General features: G+C 41.7%; 1 protein-coding gene across 1 annotated transcript in view; it reads left to right on the forward strand.

Annotated features, from left to right (window-relative positions):
* Nucleotides 1–17,833, forward strand: part of LOC142217247 (uncharacterized) — a 188,602-nt gene that overhangs the window by 145,420 nt on the left and 25,349 nt on the right. The window contains exons 59-64 of the mRNA XM_075285441.1: nt 519–680; nt 766–927; nt 1,816–1,984; nt 3,168–3,352; nt 5,312–5,404; nt 16,316–16,520. Of these exons, the coding sequence (XP_075141542.1) occupies nt 519–680; nt 766–927; nt 1,816–1,984; nt 3,168–3,352; nt 5,312–5,404; nt 16,316–16,520 (976 nt within the window). The remainder of the gene's footprint in view (nt 1–518; nt 681–765; nt 928–1,815; nt 1,985–3,167; nt 3,353–5,311; nt 5,405–16,315; nt 16,521–17,833) is intronic.

Raw genomic sequence — 17,833 nt, forward strand, 5'->3', positions numbered from 1 at the left:
TTGCTTCCCAAAGGTCACTGCGTCCTCTACTCCATTCAATGCAGATACATTAGACACTACACGATTAAGTTGTGGACGTCCCGAATCTGCAATTGCACAGAATGCATTTGCATAGTAAAGTATGCAGCTACCATTTTGGTGAAATTATGGATGCAGTGGCTTGTTTTCATCAGGAAGCCACATAAGTGTGGGTGTCAGAGGGGGAACCACATTTATCAGACATTTATGGCTTAGCCTATGAATATGCCATAAATGTCTAAGATAAGAATACCCCTTTGTCTGTGCCTTATGCTTTTAATTTAGTTTGGCCTCTTGGAATTTTAGGCAATACGTGAAACTTGTGGTTATAACAAAATACAAAAGACGTGACGTATAAAAATGAAAAAGGCACTTATGAGAAACCATTGCATTTGTGCCCATAAGATGGTGTTGTAGAACTATTAACTAAAGTGGTATGTTCTGCCTTTATTGGTCATTCCATATTGGTATCTTGTTTTTTCCCCCCCTCAATGTTATAGAGAGATAACATATTGGATCCTGACAGTCTCCAGCTCGAAGCCACATTTGAAAACATCTTTGTAGTTGGCTGCAGCAAACAACATATTTTAACAAAAATAGACACGAATTACATGGACACCATGAACCACATCCTGAAGCTGGAAGTCTGTGATCTTCCACATGTAAGTTTGTCTTTTTGTTATTGCAATTTCACAAATTTCCATTTCTTCTTTCTTCCAGTAAAAATTTGTTGCATTTTATTTTTAGCCAATTGTTTTGTCTGGAAGCCATCGCCTTGGCAAGGAAAAGCTTTTGCAATCAAAGATTCAGCTAAGCATCTCTCCCGATGAGAAGGATGATGCAATGTTGGCTTTGGACTTGCATGATTATGGGGAAAGGCCAACACAGAATTATTCACTAAACCTGCAGGTAAAAACACTTGTTTAAAGGGAATTCAAGGCAAAGAAGACTGTTAAGATTTTACCTGTTAATCTTCTATCTGCAGGAGTAATACTGAGACCAGACCCACTAGTGACAATTGTGTTCCCACCAATTTAGTTTTAACTTCACATTGGTTAGAATTACCTAGATTATTCTTTCGCAAATTGAGCAAGATGCTCTCTGATGGGAGTCATGAGCTGTTTATCAATATTTTTGCACTCTGTGTGGTCCTGATGTGGCCACCAATGGACAAGTCAAGACACATGATCTTCAATCAGTGACTATACCAGGACTCCAGCGTCTCACAGCCAAAATAAAATAACATCCACACTTCTTGCTGACCTGTCCACAAGAGCTAGACATTTATGGGCATTTGATAGTCTTCTAATATCTCCCTCCTTAGACCCTCTGGAAAATGTAGTAAAGGCACTGTTCCTTAATAATGGAGCCTCCACCGAACATAACTACGTTTCTCAGAGATTATAGCTATAGTGATGGATTAAGACTGCCATTGGTCCTGGACTTGTATAAAGATCGTGGACCTTCCACCAGGTCCACTTTTAAGTGGCATACACCTGTTAAAGTTGGTGAAAGATCTGAGTGGCAATGATGAACCCCAGAGTATTGGGCACCAAGTGGATGCCTAGAGAGGCCATATGGTAATCTACTATAGCATGGTGGTAACAACGGCACTTGTCTGTACAGGTTGCCTTGTTCTGCACACATGATCTTGGCCATTTTTGCTAGCATCAACAGAATACAATTATCATTCTTTTCAACTTTATACTTATTTTTTGGAATATGAATAGGGTAATGGGCACCTTGGTGAACCCTACAAGGCTGGTAATTGTTTTTCCTAAATATTGTATACTTCAGGCAAAAGCATCAGCTGCTGTTCAACTTGGTTTCAATGGAAAATATATATCATCTCCTATCATCCGGAAAGTCTTGCTAGAGGGAAATTTTCATGACAATGACAAATGGACCATGAGTGCTTCCAATGAGCAGAGATGTTTTCAGATGAAATTCGGACAAGATGTGCCAGGTATATTATTTTAGTATCTGGGATGGCCAATGACGCGACTTGTAACTTTTGTTGAATTTTCATAAATGTTTTTAGATTTCTTATACAAATGATTTGCTAAGCCCAACATTTTGGTGCTTTCCAGTAATATAAATGTCTGAGTAGTTTGTGATGCAGTCCTTTATTTTGGAAACTACAGGTAGTCTGAGCTGAAAAAATGTAAGTCTATAATATGTCAGAAAACGATTGGTTTTAAAGGGTTTATTCCAGTGTAAAAAATAGATGACCTATCCCAAAGATTTCTCATCAATATCAAATCACAAGGCGCCCAACACCTATCAGTCAGCTTTTCTCAGCACCTGATACACAGAGAATGGAGCAGGAAGCAGACAGTTCAGTTCTCTGTTTTAGCGCAAGACCAGGTTACTCTAGATGAGCTCCCAAGCTGTCTGCTTACTGCTCCATTCTACATGTAGGAACTGATGAGAACAGCCAATCGGTGTGTTGGTCTAAGGGGTGCCTGGTCTCACTGATCTGATATTGATGATGGGAGGCCCTCTTTACTGCCATGTTTCATTTATAATACTAATGTTGTAGAGTAGATTTTGGATCTTCTTCAGTCAATAGAGGAGCAATTGCTTCACCTTTTCCCTTTATAGCTACACCATGGATCCTTGGGGGAGGGACTTAGACTGTATTCAATCAAATACAACAGAAAAGGTTACAGAAAGCTTACATGAAGATGTAGTGAGCCAGCAGAAACATTTCTGTCTGCTGTTTTCTCTGTCATCTATTTAATTTCAGTTTTATATACTGACAATCAAGAAAGTATTTTTATTCATCCCTTTAAGAGCATTTGCTCTTTAAATCATTTTAGAAGGTGAAGCCAAATTCATGGCACAAAATGTTTTGCTGTTAGGAAAATTATAGCGTTATCTGATTCAGAACATTGAATGCCAAGCACAAGTCTATCAAGTAGTTGTTCAGAGAGCTGAAGGAATAGAACATTATGTTGCGGCTACAGGTGACGGCCTCCTCGCCTATGACATACTGTAATATAGTACATTTTCTCTTCTGCCAAACTTGGTGAGGTCAGATATTACTTGAGGACGGTACATTTACAACGCATGTTTTGGACTTGTTATTTTATTGAAGCAATGCTGAACAATCCTTCATTGAGCGTCCAAATTTTATCGTTTCTTAGGAAGTTCTGAGGAAAAAAGCGTAGCGCTCAGAGCTTGTATGGATTCCAAGAATTTGGCTATAGTGGATACTTATGTGAATATTAACAGAACTGAAGAAGGATTAGGACATCTTGTCCTTTCTACAGTAAACCAGAGTCTAAGTTTATCTTACCAAGGATGTGGAGAGAGCGTTGCCAAAGCCGAGGTGAAGTGCAGTATGTTTAAGGGTTTGCTATGGTTATTTAATCATGCTTTGTATCACCTTGTAAAGTAAGGTTGTCACGTAAACCATAGATTGTTTCTATACATGGTGCAAAAATGACATCTAAGGGTTCTAAAGAATTTATAGCCTCAGGTTCTCAGAAACTGAGACACAATGACACATATTGTCATAGATAGGACTACCATTAGTGACACATAGTGAAAATGTGCTATTCTACCCTACAAGCCCAGACACTGCTACCAACAACTAAGCTTAGTGGGCAAGATGCATGAACTAACACTAAGTCATGTCACACTTAGGTGGTGAAAAAATAGATACATTGAGCAGCAATGGCAGATGAGGTTTAATGGTGAGAAGTGTAAGGTTGTGCATTTTGGGACATAAAAATAAACCTTCTGTTTATACCCGAAATCGATCATTACTGGGTGAGTCTGCAATGAGGAAGGATTTGGGAGTAATTGTTGATAATAAACTGAGTGTGTACAATACCAGTCCACAGTACCTGAAACCAACAAGACAAGATATTGTTTAGCATTAAGAAAGGCATCACTCCTAGAGAATAAAGTATTACCCTACCCCTCAATAAAGCGCTGTTGTGACCACATCTGAAGTACACAGTATAGTTTTGGGTACCATTCCAAAAAAAGATTTCATGACTTGAGAAAGTTCAAAGAAAGGCAAGCAAAATAATATGAGGCAGTGAAGATCTAAGTTATGAAGATAGGTTATCAAACTACAAATATGGACGTGGGAGAAGAGAGGTGTATATATGATATGGTTGTTATAAAATTAATGCACCAAAGAAAATGGGCCCACTACTTACTCCCCGAAACCTAATATTATAGAACATGCTCCAGTAAGGTTTACTAAGGCCTGAAAGTGTGGATACATTTAAGAAAATAATAGATATTTCCTTGAAAAATACAATATTACAACAATTTACGACAATTTGGGTCTCTGCATTTTAAAGAGTGGTCATTGATTTCTGCTGTTGAACTTTGGTATTTTTCAACCCCTTGACCATGTACTATAAGGGTAAGTTCACATGGTTGTCTCACCAAGTAGAATCTGCCATGAAAATCTCCTTGCCATTGGCAGAAGCTTTTCCTACTCCCATCAATTCAATGGAAGGTACAGGCAGTATCTGCCCAAAGATTGCGCAGGATGCTTTATTTTTCCACTAGCTGATTTTTCAGTTAGCAGAAAAAGAAGTCTGTTTCTAACTGAAATTAATGGGAGGCTGATTTTTCTGTGGTGGATTCCAAAGTGTGAATGTGCTGTGTGGTCTTACCTAAGCTACGTGAGCCTTCCTTATTCATTTACTTCTAAACTTCAACAGTCAACCAGAGAAGAGGAGATAGTTTTCCATTTCACTATGAAATTGCAGCCAGTGGACAGGGAAACGCTGATACATGGACTGTAACAAGCCATTCAGCTGTGTGGTCAGCACATGTCTCATTCAATGGCTGCAAGCAGAGATCCTGAAAGCTATTAGGAATTCGATATATAAAGCACATTTGCCCAGTTAACATAGGGACAATAAGCTGTATAGTACCATATCTAATTTCTGCGAGAAATCGTTCTAAATATAGAAGAGGATTTGTACAGCTGAGTAGCATGCTGACTCTTGTAGTGTGCATTTTATGTGGTTACGTAATGAGAGATACAATGTCCAAACAGCTGCTGGGTTGTGTATCAATGGATTCCCAGGAAATATGACCAAATAATTGCAAGTATATTTGTACTTGAATATTGCATATGTGTCACACAATAGCAAATACATCAGTGAGTTACAAAATATTCTTTATTAGAACAGGAAATTTCCGTAGTAAGTGGTAAGATCCAGCTGTTATTTGTAGCACTGTTTATATCATGAAATCTCCATTTGTATAACTAACCCTAATAGATGAACTGATGGATATATAAAATGTCTCCTCTTAGAGCATACTGGGAAGTCTCGCATCTAGTCTGAAAATAAGACTGGGAGAAATTAATAAAAAATTTGATATATATGTTGGAGGAATGCAGAAAATGGTGAGTACTGTATTAACACATGAAGCTTTTTGGGGGGCTGTTTCTTGTAATTGGTTAAGTTTCTAGTTGTTGGTTAGCAAAGCAAAGTGGATGAAATTTCTACAAATCTCCTCTTCATGCTGCGACTAAACCCACAGTGCAAAATGAGGTTTTTTTTAAAGCTACAGTATATAAATTATTACTGAGGATTTCATCCTTAAAAAGTTGAAAACTGTGCGTCCCCAGCCTCAAAATAATTTTGCATTTGTCAAGTCTTATGGTATCTTTTCCATTTAAAGGGATCCTGTCATCATGTTAAGTAGTGTTTTTCATTCAATTTTTTTTTTTTTTTTTCCTTCCGTTATTCAGTGTATAGGGAAAACACATTTGTAATTCTGCAGCTAAAATTAACATGCTGTCTTTTTCAAAAACCTCTTCAGGACACAGCCTCAAAGTATCTTAAGGACACGGCCTCATTCTTCAAAACTGACATGTGGCAATAACTTTGAGACACTTGCACAAGTGATTTTGAGATTGTTTCCTTGTGACACATTGTACTTTGTTAGTGGTAAACATTGATCAAAATTTTTGTATTTATTTATAAAGAAAATAGAAAATTTCTAAAAAAAAACAAAAAACAAAAAAAAAACAATCTATCTACCATATCTCTGCATTATATTGGCATCATCTTTTCCCCATACGTCCAACACAGCAGCACAACAGATGGGGTATTCCTGCCCCTGCGTGCAATCAGGACAGGTGGAACTTTTACTCAATCAAAGAACCTCCCCTATAAGAGGTCACCAGACCTCCCCCTCCTCGTGTTTTTTTCTGTCCTGCGGACAGGGACAGGTGGTGAGGAGGCCTGTGGCCTCCTCCGGGATCGGAAGAAGGTGGCTGTTAGCTCCTTCTTCTTTCCCTTTCTTTCCTTCTCTTTCTTTCCTTCTGAGAGAAAGATTTAGGTTTTGTCTTACCTGCTTTGCAGGGTGTCTGATGGCTCAGCTGTGCACAGCTCATTCACTGCCCAGTAAGGTAAGCTGAGTCCTAGCTTTCCTCTGTGTTTACTGAAAACTAAAAGCACTGATACTTTTTGCTATGGGCACTCTATTATGTCGATTGTATGTCTATTGCAATGGCCTGTATGTACCTGTCTGTGTTACAGTCAGGCATGGAATTTTTGTGGGAGCCTTGCTTCCCTTCATGCTTAGTGCATAGTGTGAGCACTTATTTCTATTGCAGTAGCCTGTATGTACCTGTCTGTGTTACAGGCAGGCATGGAATTTGTGTGAGAGCCTTGCTTCCCTTCATGCTTGGTGCATAGTGTGAGCACTCATTTCTATTGCAATGGCCTGTCTGTGTTACAGTCAGGCATGGAATTTGTGTGGAGCCTTTGCTCCCTTCATGCTTAGTGCATAGTGTGAGCACTTATGTCTATTACTGTGGCCTGTAGGTGCCTAGCTGTGTTACAGTTGACAGGCATGGAATTTGTGTGTCAGCTTCTGCTCCCTTTATGCTTAGTGCATAGTTGTGCATGTCTATTGCGATGCCCTGTGCGATTGTTATGGCTTTACCGCACCTATCTGGCCGGGCTTCCCGCTGCCCTAAAGCGCAGCTAATGGGAACTGCAGCCTATGAGATGGCAGTGAGTTATCCAACAACTCCCACAGCTCTGGTGAGGTAAGCTAAGGTGCACCAAGACTACTTTTGTGAGTGAACAAGTCCCTTTAAAAAAAAAAAAAAAAAAAGGGGTGTTTTTTTCGTGTTGCTGTCTGTAAGGAAACAGACTTTTATGTTAAGTGCACCGGGTCTAGAGTTCTATACTGTTCGTACTCTACGCGAAGGCTAGATCTGCCTTCTCCATCTGTGCTATCTGCCTGTGGGCTGCCTGACTAACGCCTACTGGGTCGGCGTCACTACAAATTTGATCATTGGGGTCCTCCCCCAAGAGTCGATATGGCTGTCTCTAAATTATCGAGGCGCACGTTAGTGCCATCAGAAGATGGCTCAAATCTCCAGGAGGCGATATACAGGCGTGCAGAGGGTTCCCTGCACCGAATTTATACTGCAGCATCTGCGCAGGCCTCCGTGGGAGTTCAACAGGAGAAGTCGTTCAGTTCCTGCGAGGTAATAGATCTACTCTGTGTAGAGATATCTATACAGGTGTTCCCTGTGATGATCTTCTGGCGTTCCTATCCTCCACCTCCGTAGCAGTGGATTATTTGGCAGAAGCAGGTTTGTATCAAGTGAAGATTGCGGCGAAGGCTATCTCATTAGCCACGGCCGCAAAACGCCCCCTGTGGATGAAGCCCTGGAGGGCAGATAGTACTTCCAAATACAACTTGTGCGCAATTCCATTTGAGCCGGGCCATCCGGGAGCCTGAGAAGGAGAAAACTACCTTCTGACGTCTACTCCCCCCTCCCCTTGTATCCGCTTTGCCAGTGGAAGGTCGACTTTCCCACTTCTCGGCGGTATGGAGCCGTCACATTCAGGACCCATGGGGCCTCCAGCTCGTGTATTCGAGCTACAAAATAAAGTTCACATCTCACCCACCCGACAAATTTGTGTAAACCGCGTTTTGTGTTCAAAAGCAGATCCTTCTGGAGAACGCTGTTCAGGGATACCTGGACAAAGGCGCTCTAGAGCCAGTGCCTGGCAGAGCAATCGACCGGATTTTACTCTCCAGTGTTTTTGGGACCCAAAACATCGGGAGTCAGAGAATGGTGGTCGATTTAAGATTTCTCAACCAATACGTCCTCAAGACCCGTTTCCGGATGGGAACTATCAGGTCAGTGACACCTTTTCTGCACCGAGGAGACAGGTTTGTCACCCTAGATTTAAGGGACGCATATTTACACGTCCCGATATTTCCACCACACAAAAGGTTCTTGAGGATCGGGGTTGTGCTGAACGGTACTCTGTGTCATCTGCAGTTCACAGCTCTTCCGTTCGGAATATCCTCGGCCCCCCACACCTTTACAAAGGTCGTGGCCCCGGTCGTTGCAGCTCTTCGGCTCCAAGGTATATTCATCATACCGTACCTAGACGATTGGCTGTTAAAGGCCCACTCAACAGAGGTTCTCGCGGCCCACCTAAGGATCACTATCGCCTTCCTAGAAGAGTTAGGCGGGCTGATCAATGGTCAAAACTCGGCAGTCGTCCCCACCACCAGAATCCAGTTCTTGGGTTCATTGTGGACTCTCAGAGGATGGAGATATCTCTCCCTCACAGTCAGAAGGAGTAGATTTGTCGGGCGTTGCAACATCTGGCGGATACGCGGGAGGTTCGGGTAAGAACCTCAATGAAGGTCCTAGGTTTAATGTCAGCAGCTGCAGATGCAGTTCCATGGGCACTAGAGCATATGCGTCCACTACAGAGCGAGATCCTCAAGGTTTGGAGCCGCAGCCCCTCAGGGCTGAAGAAGCCTATCCAGTTGTCCATCAGTACCCGTCGATCACTGCAATGGTGGTCCCTATTGAAGGACGGGATGTCCACGGTCCAGCCCGACTGGACCCTGTTGACAACGGATGCCTCCTTCCATGGCCGGGGAGCGCATCGGGGGGAGACCCTGGCACAAGGGACATGGAGCCGACTGGAGACTGCTCAGTCATCGAATTGGCGCGAGTCTGCGCAGTGTATTGAACCCTGCTATACTTCACCCAGGATCTACGCGGAAAGGCGGTCAGAGTCAGGACGGACAACGTCACGGTGGTCCTCTACCTGAACAAGCAGGGAGGGATGAGGTCCCCTCCCTCTTCAAGCTAACAGAGCAGATTTTTTTCCTGGGCTGAGGAAAATCTAAGCCACCTCAGTGCGGTGCACATAAGGGGACATCTGAACGTGCTGGCAGACCAGCTCAGCAGGGGAGAAGCAGTGTCGGGCGAGTGGTCCCTCAACCAGGAGGTCTTTCGTCAGTTGACTCGGATAAGGGGTCTCCCTGAGGTGGATCTGATGGCCACCCAGTACAATGCCAAGGTGGAGAGGGTCTGTTCCCTCTACCAGGAGGACAACCCCTTGGCAGTAGATGCCCTATCAATACCTTGGAGGTTCAGGCTGGCATACATCTTCCCTCCACTTCCCATGGTTTCGAAGGTATTGGCCAAGATCAGTCAAGACCAGGTATGGGTGATTGCCATCATACCGTTCTGGCCAAAAAGGGCATGATTTACCCACCTCATACAGATGAGTCGAGGGAATTACTGGAGGCTTCCACTTCTTCACAACCTGGTAACCCGAAACAAGTGGCTATGCCAGGACCTGAAGAGGTTCAACCTGACAGCCTGGAGGTTGACCGCACCCTATACAGACATGGGGGATTGTCACAGGCCATGCGGACAACACTGGCCTGCTCAAGGGAAGATTCTATGAATAGAAGCTACATGAGGATTGGCAGAATTTACCAGCAATGGTGCACAGAGAATCAACGTGCAATACCAGTTATGGAGACGGTATTGGAGTTTTGGTAAAGCGGGCTGGAGAAAGCCCTCACCCCGGCGACATTAAAAGTGCATGTAGCTGCCCTTTCAGCCGTATTACGTATGATTGTCTCAAGATTCGTTGGTAAGTTAATCCTTAAGAGGGGCCGGTGGCTCCGACCCGCAATCCAAGTCCTAATCCCCCAATGGGATTTAGCTACGGTACTGCAGGGGCTCTGTGGGCCCCCCTTTGAACCACTACAAGACATAGGACTAAAGCTCCTCTTCTGCAAAGTGGAATTCCTCTTAGCCGTCACATCAGCTAAGCGTACTGGAGAACTGCAGGCTTTAGCAGCCTCTGAGCCGTATTTACTATTCTTCCAGACAGGGTACAATTAAGATATCTCCCGGGATTTATTCCAAAAAGTTCCGTCGACCCAGAAAACCTTTCTGGTAAGTCTTTTCAGAAAATACAAGGGGTGTAGAGCCTTGAAGGCAACATTGGTGAGATGGATCAAGGAGGCCATCTCTCAAGCATTCAGTACTCAGGGCCTACTTCCGCCTGAGTTTTAAGGGCACATTCTAGTTGTGCAGTTGCCACGACATGTGGGGAGAGATATTCCATCTCCCTGGACCAGATCTGTGTGGCAGCAACCTGGAGTTCTCACTTAACTTTGTGAGACATGATAGGTTGGACGATTTTAGCGCGGAGGCGGCTGCCTTCGGTCGCTCGGTATTGACATCAGTTTGTCAGGAAGTCCCACCCTAGGGGGGTTTCTTGCTACCTCCCCATCTGTTGTGCTGCTGTGTTGGACGTATGGGGAATGGAGGATTATGTAGATAATCTGTTTTCCCATAGTCCAAACAGCAGCACAAAGCTCCCTCCCTGTATGTTTGGCTTGTTAATTTTCTGAAGGGTTTGGAAATCTCTACTTTAGAACTAACACGAGGAGGGGGAGGTCTGGTGACCTCTTATAGGGGAGGTTCTTTGATTGAGTAAAAGTTCCACCTGTCCTGATTGCACGCAGGGGCAGGAATACCCCATCTGTTGTGCTGCTGTTTGGACTATGGGAAAACAGATTATCTACATAATCCTCCATTACTCATGCTTTAAATATATTTTGGATGTTAGAAGGCTTACAAATGTGACAGCAATTTTACAGATTTACAAGAAAATTTTGAGAGGGACCCCATGTGTCTAAGGTCGGGGCCAACGTGGCATTTGGAAATCGTAGCATATGAATTATACCGACAGACAAACCAGCTTTTTTCTATAGGCATAATTGAAGTAGAAAGTAAGGGAAAAGCAGATTTGTTCTGTGGATTTTCTGTGAAAAGCGCAGTTTTTTTTTTGTTTTTTTTTCGTTTTTCTACGCAATGTGTTGTCACTGTTGTTTTCCCTGCAGTGCTTTTTTGCTGTGGCTTCTATGCGGGGCCTTAGCCTTTGCTGGAATAGTTTTCAGCTGCCATGTCTTATTTACAGAGCCCCTAGAGTATCAATATAATGGAAATCATCTAGAAGTGACCACAATGAGCTTTTTGACCCCACAGATGTTTCACACATTTTATTAACATTAGGATGTGTAAATGAAAAATTGCTAAAACATCACTTTATCTCCAAACTTTTCATTTTCACAAGGGGTTAAAAGAGAAAAAGCACCCATATGTGGGTATAATCTGCTGTATGGGCACACGGTGGGGCTCTGTAATGGAAAGAGTACTATTTGGCTTTAGGAGGGCAGATTTTACTGCAATAGTTTTCAGGTGCCATGTTGTATTTGCAGAAGCCCTAGAGTACCAATACAATTGAAACCCCCCAAAAGTGACCCTGTTTTAGATACATCCCTCACAGAACATATCAAGGGGTATAGTCACCATCTGTTTCACAGATTTTATTAACATAGGGACATTTGTTTTCCAAAAAACCGTCAATGTAGCCCACTATTTTTCATTTTCACAAGAAAAAAAAAAAGGAGAAAAAGCTCCCAAAGTTTGTTACACAATTTCTGTCATACATGGTTTTGGTTGGGGCTCAGAATGGAAAGAGCACTATTTGGCTTTTTGAAGGCAGTATTTGCTAGAGTAATTTTCGGGTGCCATCTCTTATTTGCACAGCCCCTAAAGTACTAGAACAATGGAAAGACCCAAAAAGTGACTCCATTTTAGAAAATACACCCCTCAAGGAATTTATCAAGGGGCATTATCATTTTGAGCCCAAGAGAACTTCACAAAAATTAATGTATAAATTAAAAATTTAACTTTTTATAGAAATATGCCATTTCAGTGCCCAATATGTTGTGCCTACTTTGTGTCATCAGAGACCTGCACTCCTAAAACTATTGAATGGGCTATCCTTGGTACAAAAAAGTTTTATATGTGGTCGTAAACTGCTGCATGGGCACACACTGCATAGAATGAGACTGTAAATTAACAACCTCTTCCTTACCCCCTCCCCTCTCCATAGAGTTGAATGTGGAGAAGAACTCTATGTAAATAAACAGTCTGAGTGAGGACAATGAGGAGAGAAGACTGTTAATGGAGAAAAAAGCAGATTTCTTTAACAAGATATTTTACAACATTTCTTAAAGTCACCTGCAGTATTAATTTATAAAATGTTGTCTTCCAATTGGAGGTGCACTTTAAAAAGAGAAGGGGCTGAGCAAAGACATTTTTGGATTGGGTTCTGAATTATGGTTAAAAGAAAAGGATTCTAGGAATTGATAATACATTACTGACTCATCCCCCCAGACTTCTATGAAGTACTAGTGTAAGAAAGGGCATTCTTGTAACCTGACCACCATGTACTCAGAAGAGGAAGTCCTGCGGGACATGTGTCTGAGACTGGAACCTCTCTTGTGGTTGAGTAACTATTTTCATAGTCAATAAGTTGACAATAATGATTCAGTTAGACATAATATGTGTGTGTTTGCTACACCTAGATCTTGCTACCACGTATTTGCTGCAGGATGTCTAGAAAGCCATTTTAGGTCAAGGGTATTTTATACTTAGTTGAACTGCAAAAGGACATATAAGATTATGTGATTTCTCCTTGAAGATACTAAATAAAGTCCATAATGACATAGAATACTAATCAATGATTTTAAAGAGCAATGTCACCCCAGAAACAGTAAAGATTAAAGAAAATAATCACATAACTAATAGAGATAAAACAAGTCCATTTGTGCAGGTAGAAGGAGCTACTCTAAGGGTGCATTCACACTGAGTAAACGCTAGCTTATTCTGAACGTAAAACACGTTCAGAATAAGCGGCGTCTAAAGCAGCTCCATTCATTTCTATTGGAGCGGGGATACGAGCGCTCCCCATAGAAATGAATGGGCTGCTTCTTTCACTCCGTGCAGTCCCATTGAAGTGAATGGGAAGTGCCGGCGTATACGGCAAGCTCTGCTCATGCCGGAGCGTACACGCCGGCACTCCCCATTCACTTCAATGGGACTGCACGGAGTGAAAGAAGCAGCCCATTCATTTCTATGGGGAGCGCTCGTATCCCCGCTCCCATAGAAATGAATGGAGCTGCTTTAGACGCCGCTTATTCTGAACGTGTTTTACGTTCAGAATAAGCTAGCGTTTACTCAGTGTGAATGCACTCTAAGGCTTTTGACCAGACAGGAGGTAGTAGTAACAGACTGGCTGCAGATAACTGCTGTGATATGTAACAGTAACAGCATAATGGCAGCAGACACTTCCCATGTACAGAGTGCTGTAATGTTTAGAGATGAGCGAGTAGTACTCGATCGAGTAGGTGTTCGATCGAATACTATGGTATTCGAAATACTCGTACTCGATCGAGTACCACTCGCTGTTCGAATGTAAAAGTTCAATGCAGAACCTGCATTGATTGGCCGAATGCTATACAGTCGGACAATCAACGCTGGTTCTTCTCCTACCTTTAGAAGTCTTCTCCTTGCAGCGTCCCCGCGGTGTCTTCCAGCTCTTCATTCACTCTGCCAGGCATCGGGCCTGGGCAGAGCCAACTGCGCATGTCCGCTTGTAGTGCGGGCATGCGCAGTCGGCTCTGCCCAGGCCCGATGCCTGGCAGAGTGAATGAAGAGCCAGAAGACGCCGCGGGGACGCTGCAAGGAGAAGACTGCACGGAGGATCCAGCCCGAAACTCACTCGTGGACTTGGTAAGTATAATTTGATCGAATGTTGCCTACCCCTGAAACGAGCATTTTCCCCCCATAGACTATAATAGGGTTCAATATTTGATTCGAGTAGTCGAATATTGAGGGGCTACTTGAAACGAATATCGAACCTAGAAAATTTTACTGTTAACTCATTTTTAGTAATGTTCATTAAAGGGACTTCTTCAGGTTCTGATGCAGCACATGTGGGAAGAATTTTGTGCCAAAAGCTAAAAGTAATGAGCATGACACAAATAAGGGGGGCAAAAAGGAGCAAGTGAATGATAAATTTGAAGATCAATAATGAATTTCCCCATAGTGTACAGTACAAATTAAATGTAGTCACCTACACATGGGTATATGTTTGCACCAAATAAAGACATGGTTAAAGGGGTTATGCCTTGAAAAATATTTTTCCTGTAGAGAATAAATTTCTGATTGGTGGGGTTACCAATCCTGAGCATAAGGTAAAAAGGAGTTTGTCACCCTTGGTGGATACAAATACACCCCACCCTTGCAAATGATCATGGCTGTGATCAGTGTGCTATCTGTGTGTTTCATGTATAGCACACTGACCCATTCATTTCTGTGGGCCGTGGGGGCCGACACTCCGAGCCACAAAATATAGAACCGGTCCTATTCCTGTCCTGTTTCGCAGCCTTTGCTTCCGTGACTCCTATTCATTTAATGAAAGTGGTCGTTGAAGCACAGCCAGTACACAGGAGAAATCCACATTTCCCTCGTGCATTGTCCGTGCTTTTAAAGGGGTATTCCCTTGACGCTTGTTCACTAACCTGCAGGCTTTTCTCGGTACATAGGTGGGCGAAGTTTCACTTGCACGGCATTGGTTGTAAATGAATTACCACAGTGTGAAGCTGATGTAGCAGAGCTGGATTTGAGTCAGTTTGCATTACATACAGAGGTAACGGACTCCCTATCTCAGCCCTTCTCAGCCAAATTCAATTAAACCAACTGATAAGAGCTCAGAAATCCCGGAGCTCTCTGAGAAGCTCTGCTACTTAAAAGACACAAACATCTCAGAAATACTCCCAACCCCCTCCTCTCCCCTGAGAGCAGGCAGCTACATCACTTGACAAATGAGCAGATAATCCCAAGGGCCATAGAAATGAAATGTAAACAATGAAGTGAATAAAGTAAGATAGCGGCCAAACAAAGCAGTTTTGATAAAGCAATGTATTTAGGAAAAGTCTTAAATCCACATAAACTAGCAGTATAGATAGGATCCTTGTGATGGGACAACCCCTTTAATTCACGGCCAGCTGGAAGCACATGGTCAAGTGCAACCAGCCTTACTCTCCCATGCACATTAATGGGAGCACTGGAGAAACTTTGTACTTTATCTATATCTTCATTGTCAACCCGGGAATCGGCTACCTTATCAGTGGCTTTATTCACAGAATTGTTCACACCTCTACAGATCAGAAATATATGAATATTTATATGTAATTTGAGGTGGGCATCTGCATTAGATTCCTCTCCATATTTGGTCCCTTTGCAGATCACATAGCAGGAGAACAGAGCATAATTTCTAAAGCAACATATTTAGGAAAAGTCTTTAATTTACATTAGCTACCAGTATAGATAAGATCCTTGAGATGGGACAACTCCATTAAAATAAAAAGATGGCCCAGTGTCACACATCTCCAGATATAATTAATGAAAGGTAAGCAAGGACACATCGGTTAGTATACCAACATCTCTTCTGTTGTTTCATACCTGGGGTTTTCTACTATACTACAGAAATGGTTGCTTTACTCCATGTAGGCTGAAAGTGTAACTAAACTTTTGGACAACTTTATTGTATTAGTGTCATTAATACATTTTGTAATATACTTTATTAAAAAATTGTGGATCCTTCCTTTGAGATCCTGTATTTTTTCACTCTTCCCTTGCCTCTGTATTGAGAGCTGTTCCTGCCTCTCACTAAATGTTACTGTGTATAGAGTACAGGCTTGAAGTACGGGGCTTTGTAACATGTAGAGAACATGAAGGTAGGAGAAGGTCATTCCAAACAGTTATAGCTCAGTTGTTTTATAAAACATATAAACTTACTTTTGATGTCATATGAAAGAGGAAATTCTCTTTTATTTTTGTATTATTTCCAGAGCTATCACTGGTTGAAAATACAGATGGCATTAGGATATTGATATGCAGCTGCTATAATATATGATGGAAAATCCCCATCCCGACTAATAGTCTCATATAAAATGGAATTTATATTTACTATATGGTGAAACTGAAATCTGTCAAAGATAATCTGGCCTGGATAAGGGGATATTAACAGAGCACAGTACTGGAGATTTCTAATGTGTCGCTTCATTCAATTCTCCTGATGTTCTAATCTGACTTTTGCAGGTGCAAAAATATAATTTTCTCCATGAAGCAGCTGGGTGGCCTCGGGAAGTGTCCCAGGAGATAGCTGAAATCTTACAGTATGGACCAAAAGCATTTCACCAGATGTGGAAGCAGAGCAGCCTGAGACAAATGCTTCGGCATGACCTTCCTTTATACTTAGAAAAACTCAACAACTTGGTTCAGCAAATGCAAACTGAGTTACAAAGTAAGAAAATGGATCTATGTTAACATTGATGTTAAATCAAACTGAGGCTTTTAATGTATAAAAACCATCAGTAACGCTAGCAATTTTGGTGTCAATTTGGCTGGTTTTTAGTGCACACATAGGGTGAATTCATTAACCCCTTCCCACTGCAGGCATTTTTTGATTTTTTTTTTTTTATTTTTTTTTCATTTTAGACTCCTTGTATTACATATGCCATATGAGGGCCTAATGTTTGCAGGACAAATTGTAATTTGTAATGGTACCATTTCATTATCCGTACACTGTACTGGGAATTTTGTTGAAAAATTCAGAATTGGGTGCAATTGGAGAAAAACAGTGTTTTTGTTATATTTCTACAGGCTTTGTTTTTATAGCATTCATTGTGCGGGCAAAAGGACATGTCACCTGTATTCTATGGGTCAGTACGATTCTGGCAAATACCCTCTATAAAATAGATTTGGCAAAAAATTTAATTTCTTGGATTTAATTCATCATAAATTAGGTGCACTTCCCAATGCCCTTACAATAGGTGCAAGTCTGCTACAACCCTGCAAGTCATTTACGCCACTTCTATGGTGTTTTTTCTTATAAACAAATCTATAACAAAATGTTTGAGAAGATGCATAAGCCAAAAATGCCAGCAAATGTTAAAAAGACAAAAACAAACAAACAGCAAGACAAAAAAATGCAATATTTGTAAAAGTATCAAAATTTACTACTGACTAATGTGTAACATCTGGACATTTTATTTCTTTCTTCCAGCAATAGAGCTAAGTGTTACCCAGTCTTTACCCTGCCTGTTATAGTAAATACTGGTATTCCTCGAGAAGTAATATTTCTGCAGAATATTTTCTTATATGTGTTATGTGTTCCTCCTGGAAATGTATGAATAACTTGACAACTGGCATTACTATTTATTCGTCCCTAGAGTCAGCACGCACTGAACAGCCAGGCTGCGTAGGGACATTACAAGGTTAATGGTAACACAGTTATTAGTTTATTTATACATTTCCAGAAGACATAACAGAGAAACAGCTCAAAGGTTTAGTTCTAGGAAAAGATGCTTTTTTTTGCTTTGCTAAGAATATCAGTATTTACTAAAAACAACATTACAAAGCTAATCTGAATGAATATCTTCTTAATCCTATCAGTCTCTGCAGTCAATAGAACACATTTACAACCTAGAAAACGGTATTCATCACACCGAGAGTAACTAGGTTTACTGCTAGCAGTAGAAAGGGCTATATTTTATGGAATCATTATAAGTACATTGACATCTACTTGGAGAACACCCACATAAGTAGCATTATAGA

This window comes from Leptodactylus fuscus, chromosome 8 (assembly GCF_031893055.1).
Source record: "Leptodactylus fuscus isolate aLepFus1 chromosome 8, aLepFus1.hap2, whole genome shotgun sequence".
Classification (NCBI taxonomy): Eukaryota; Metazoa; Chordata; class Amphibia; order Anura; family Leptodactylidae; genus Leptodactylus; species Leptodactylus fuscus.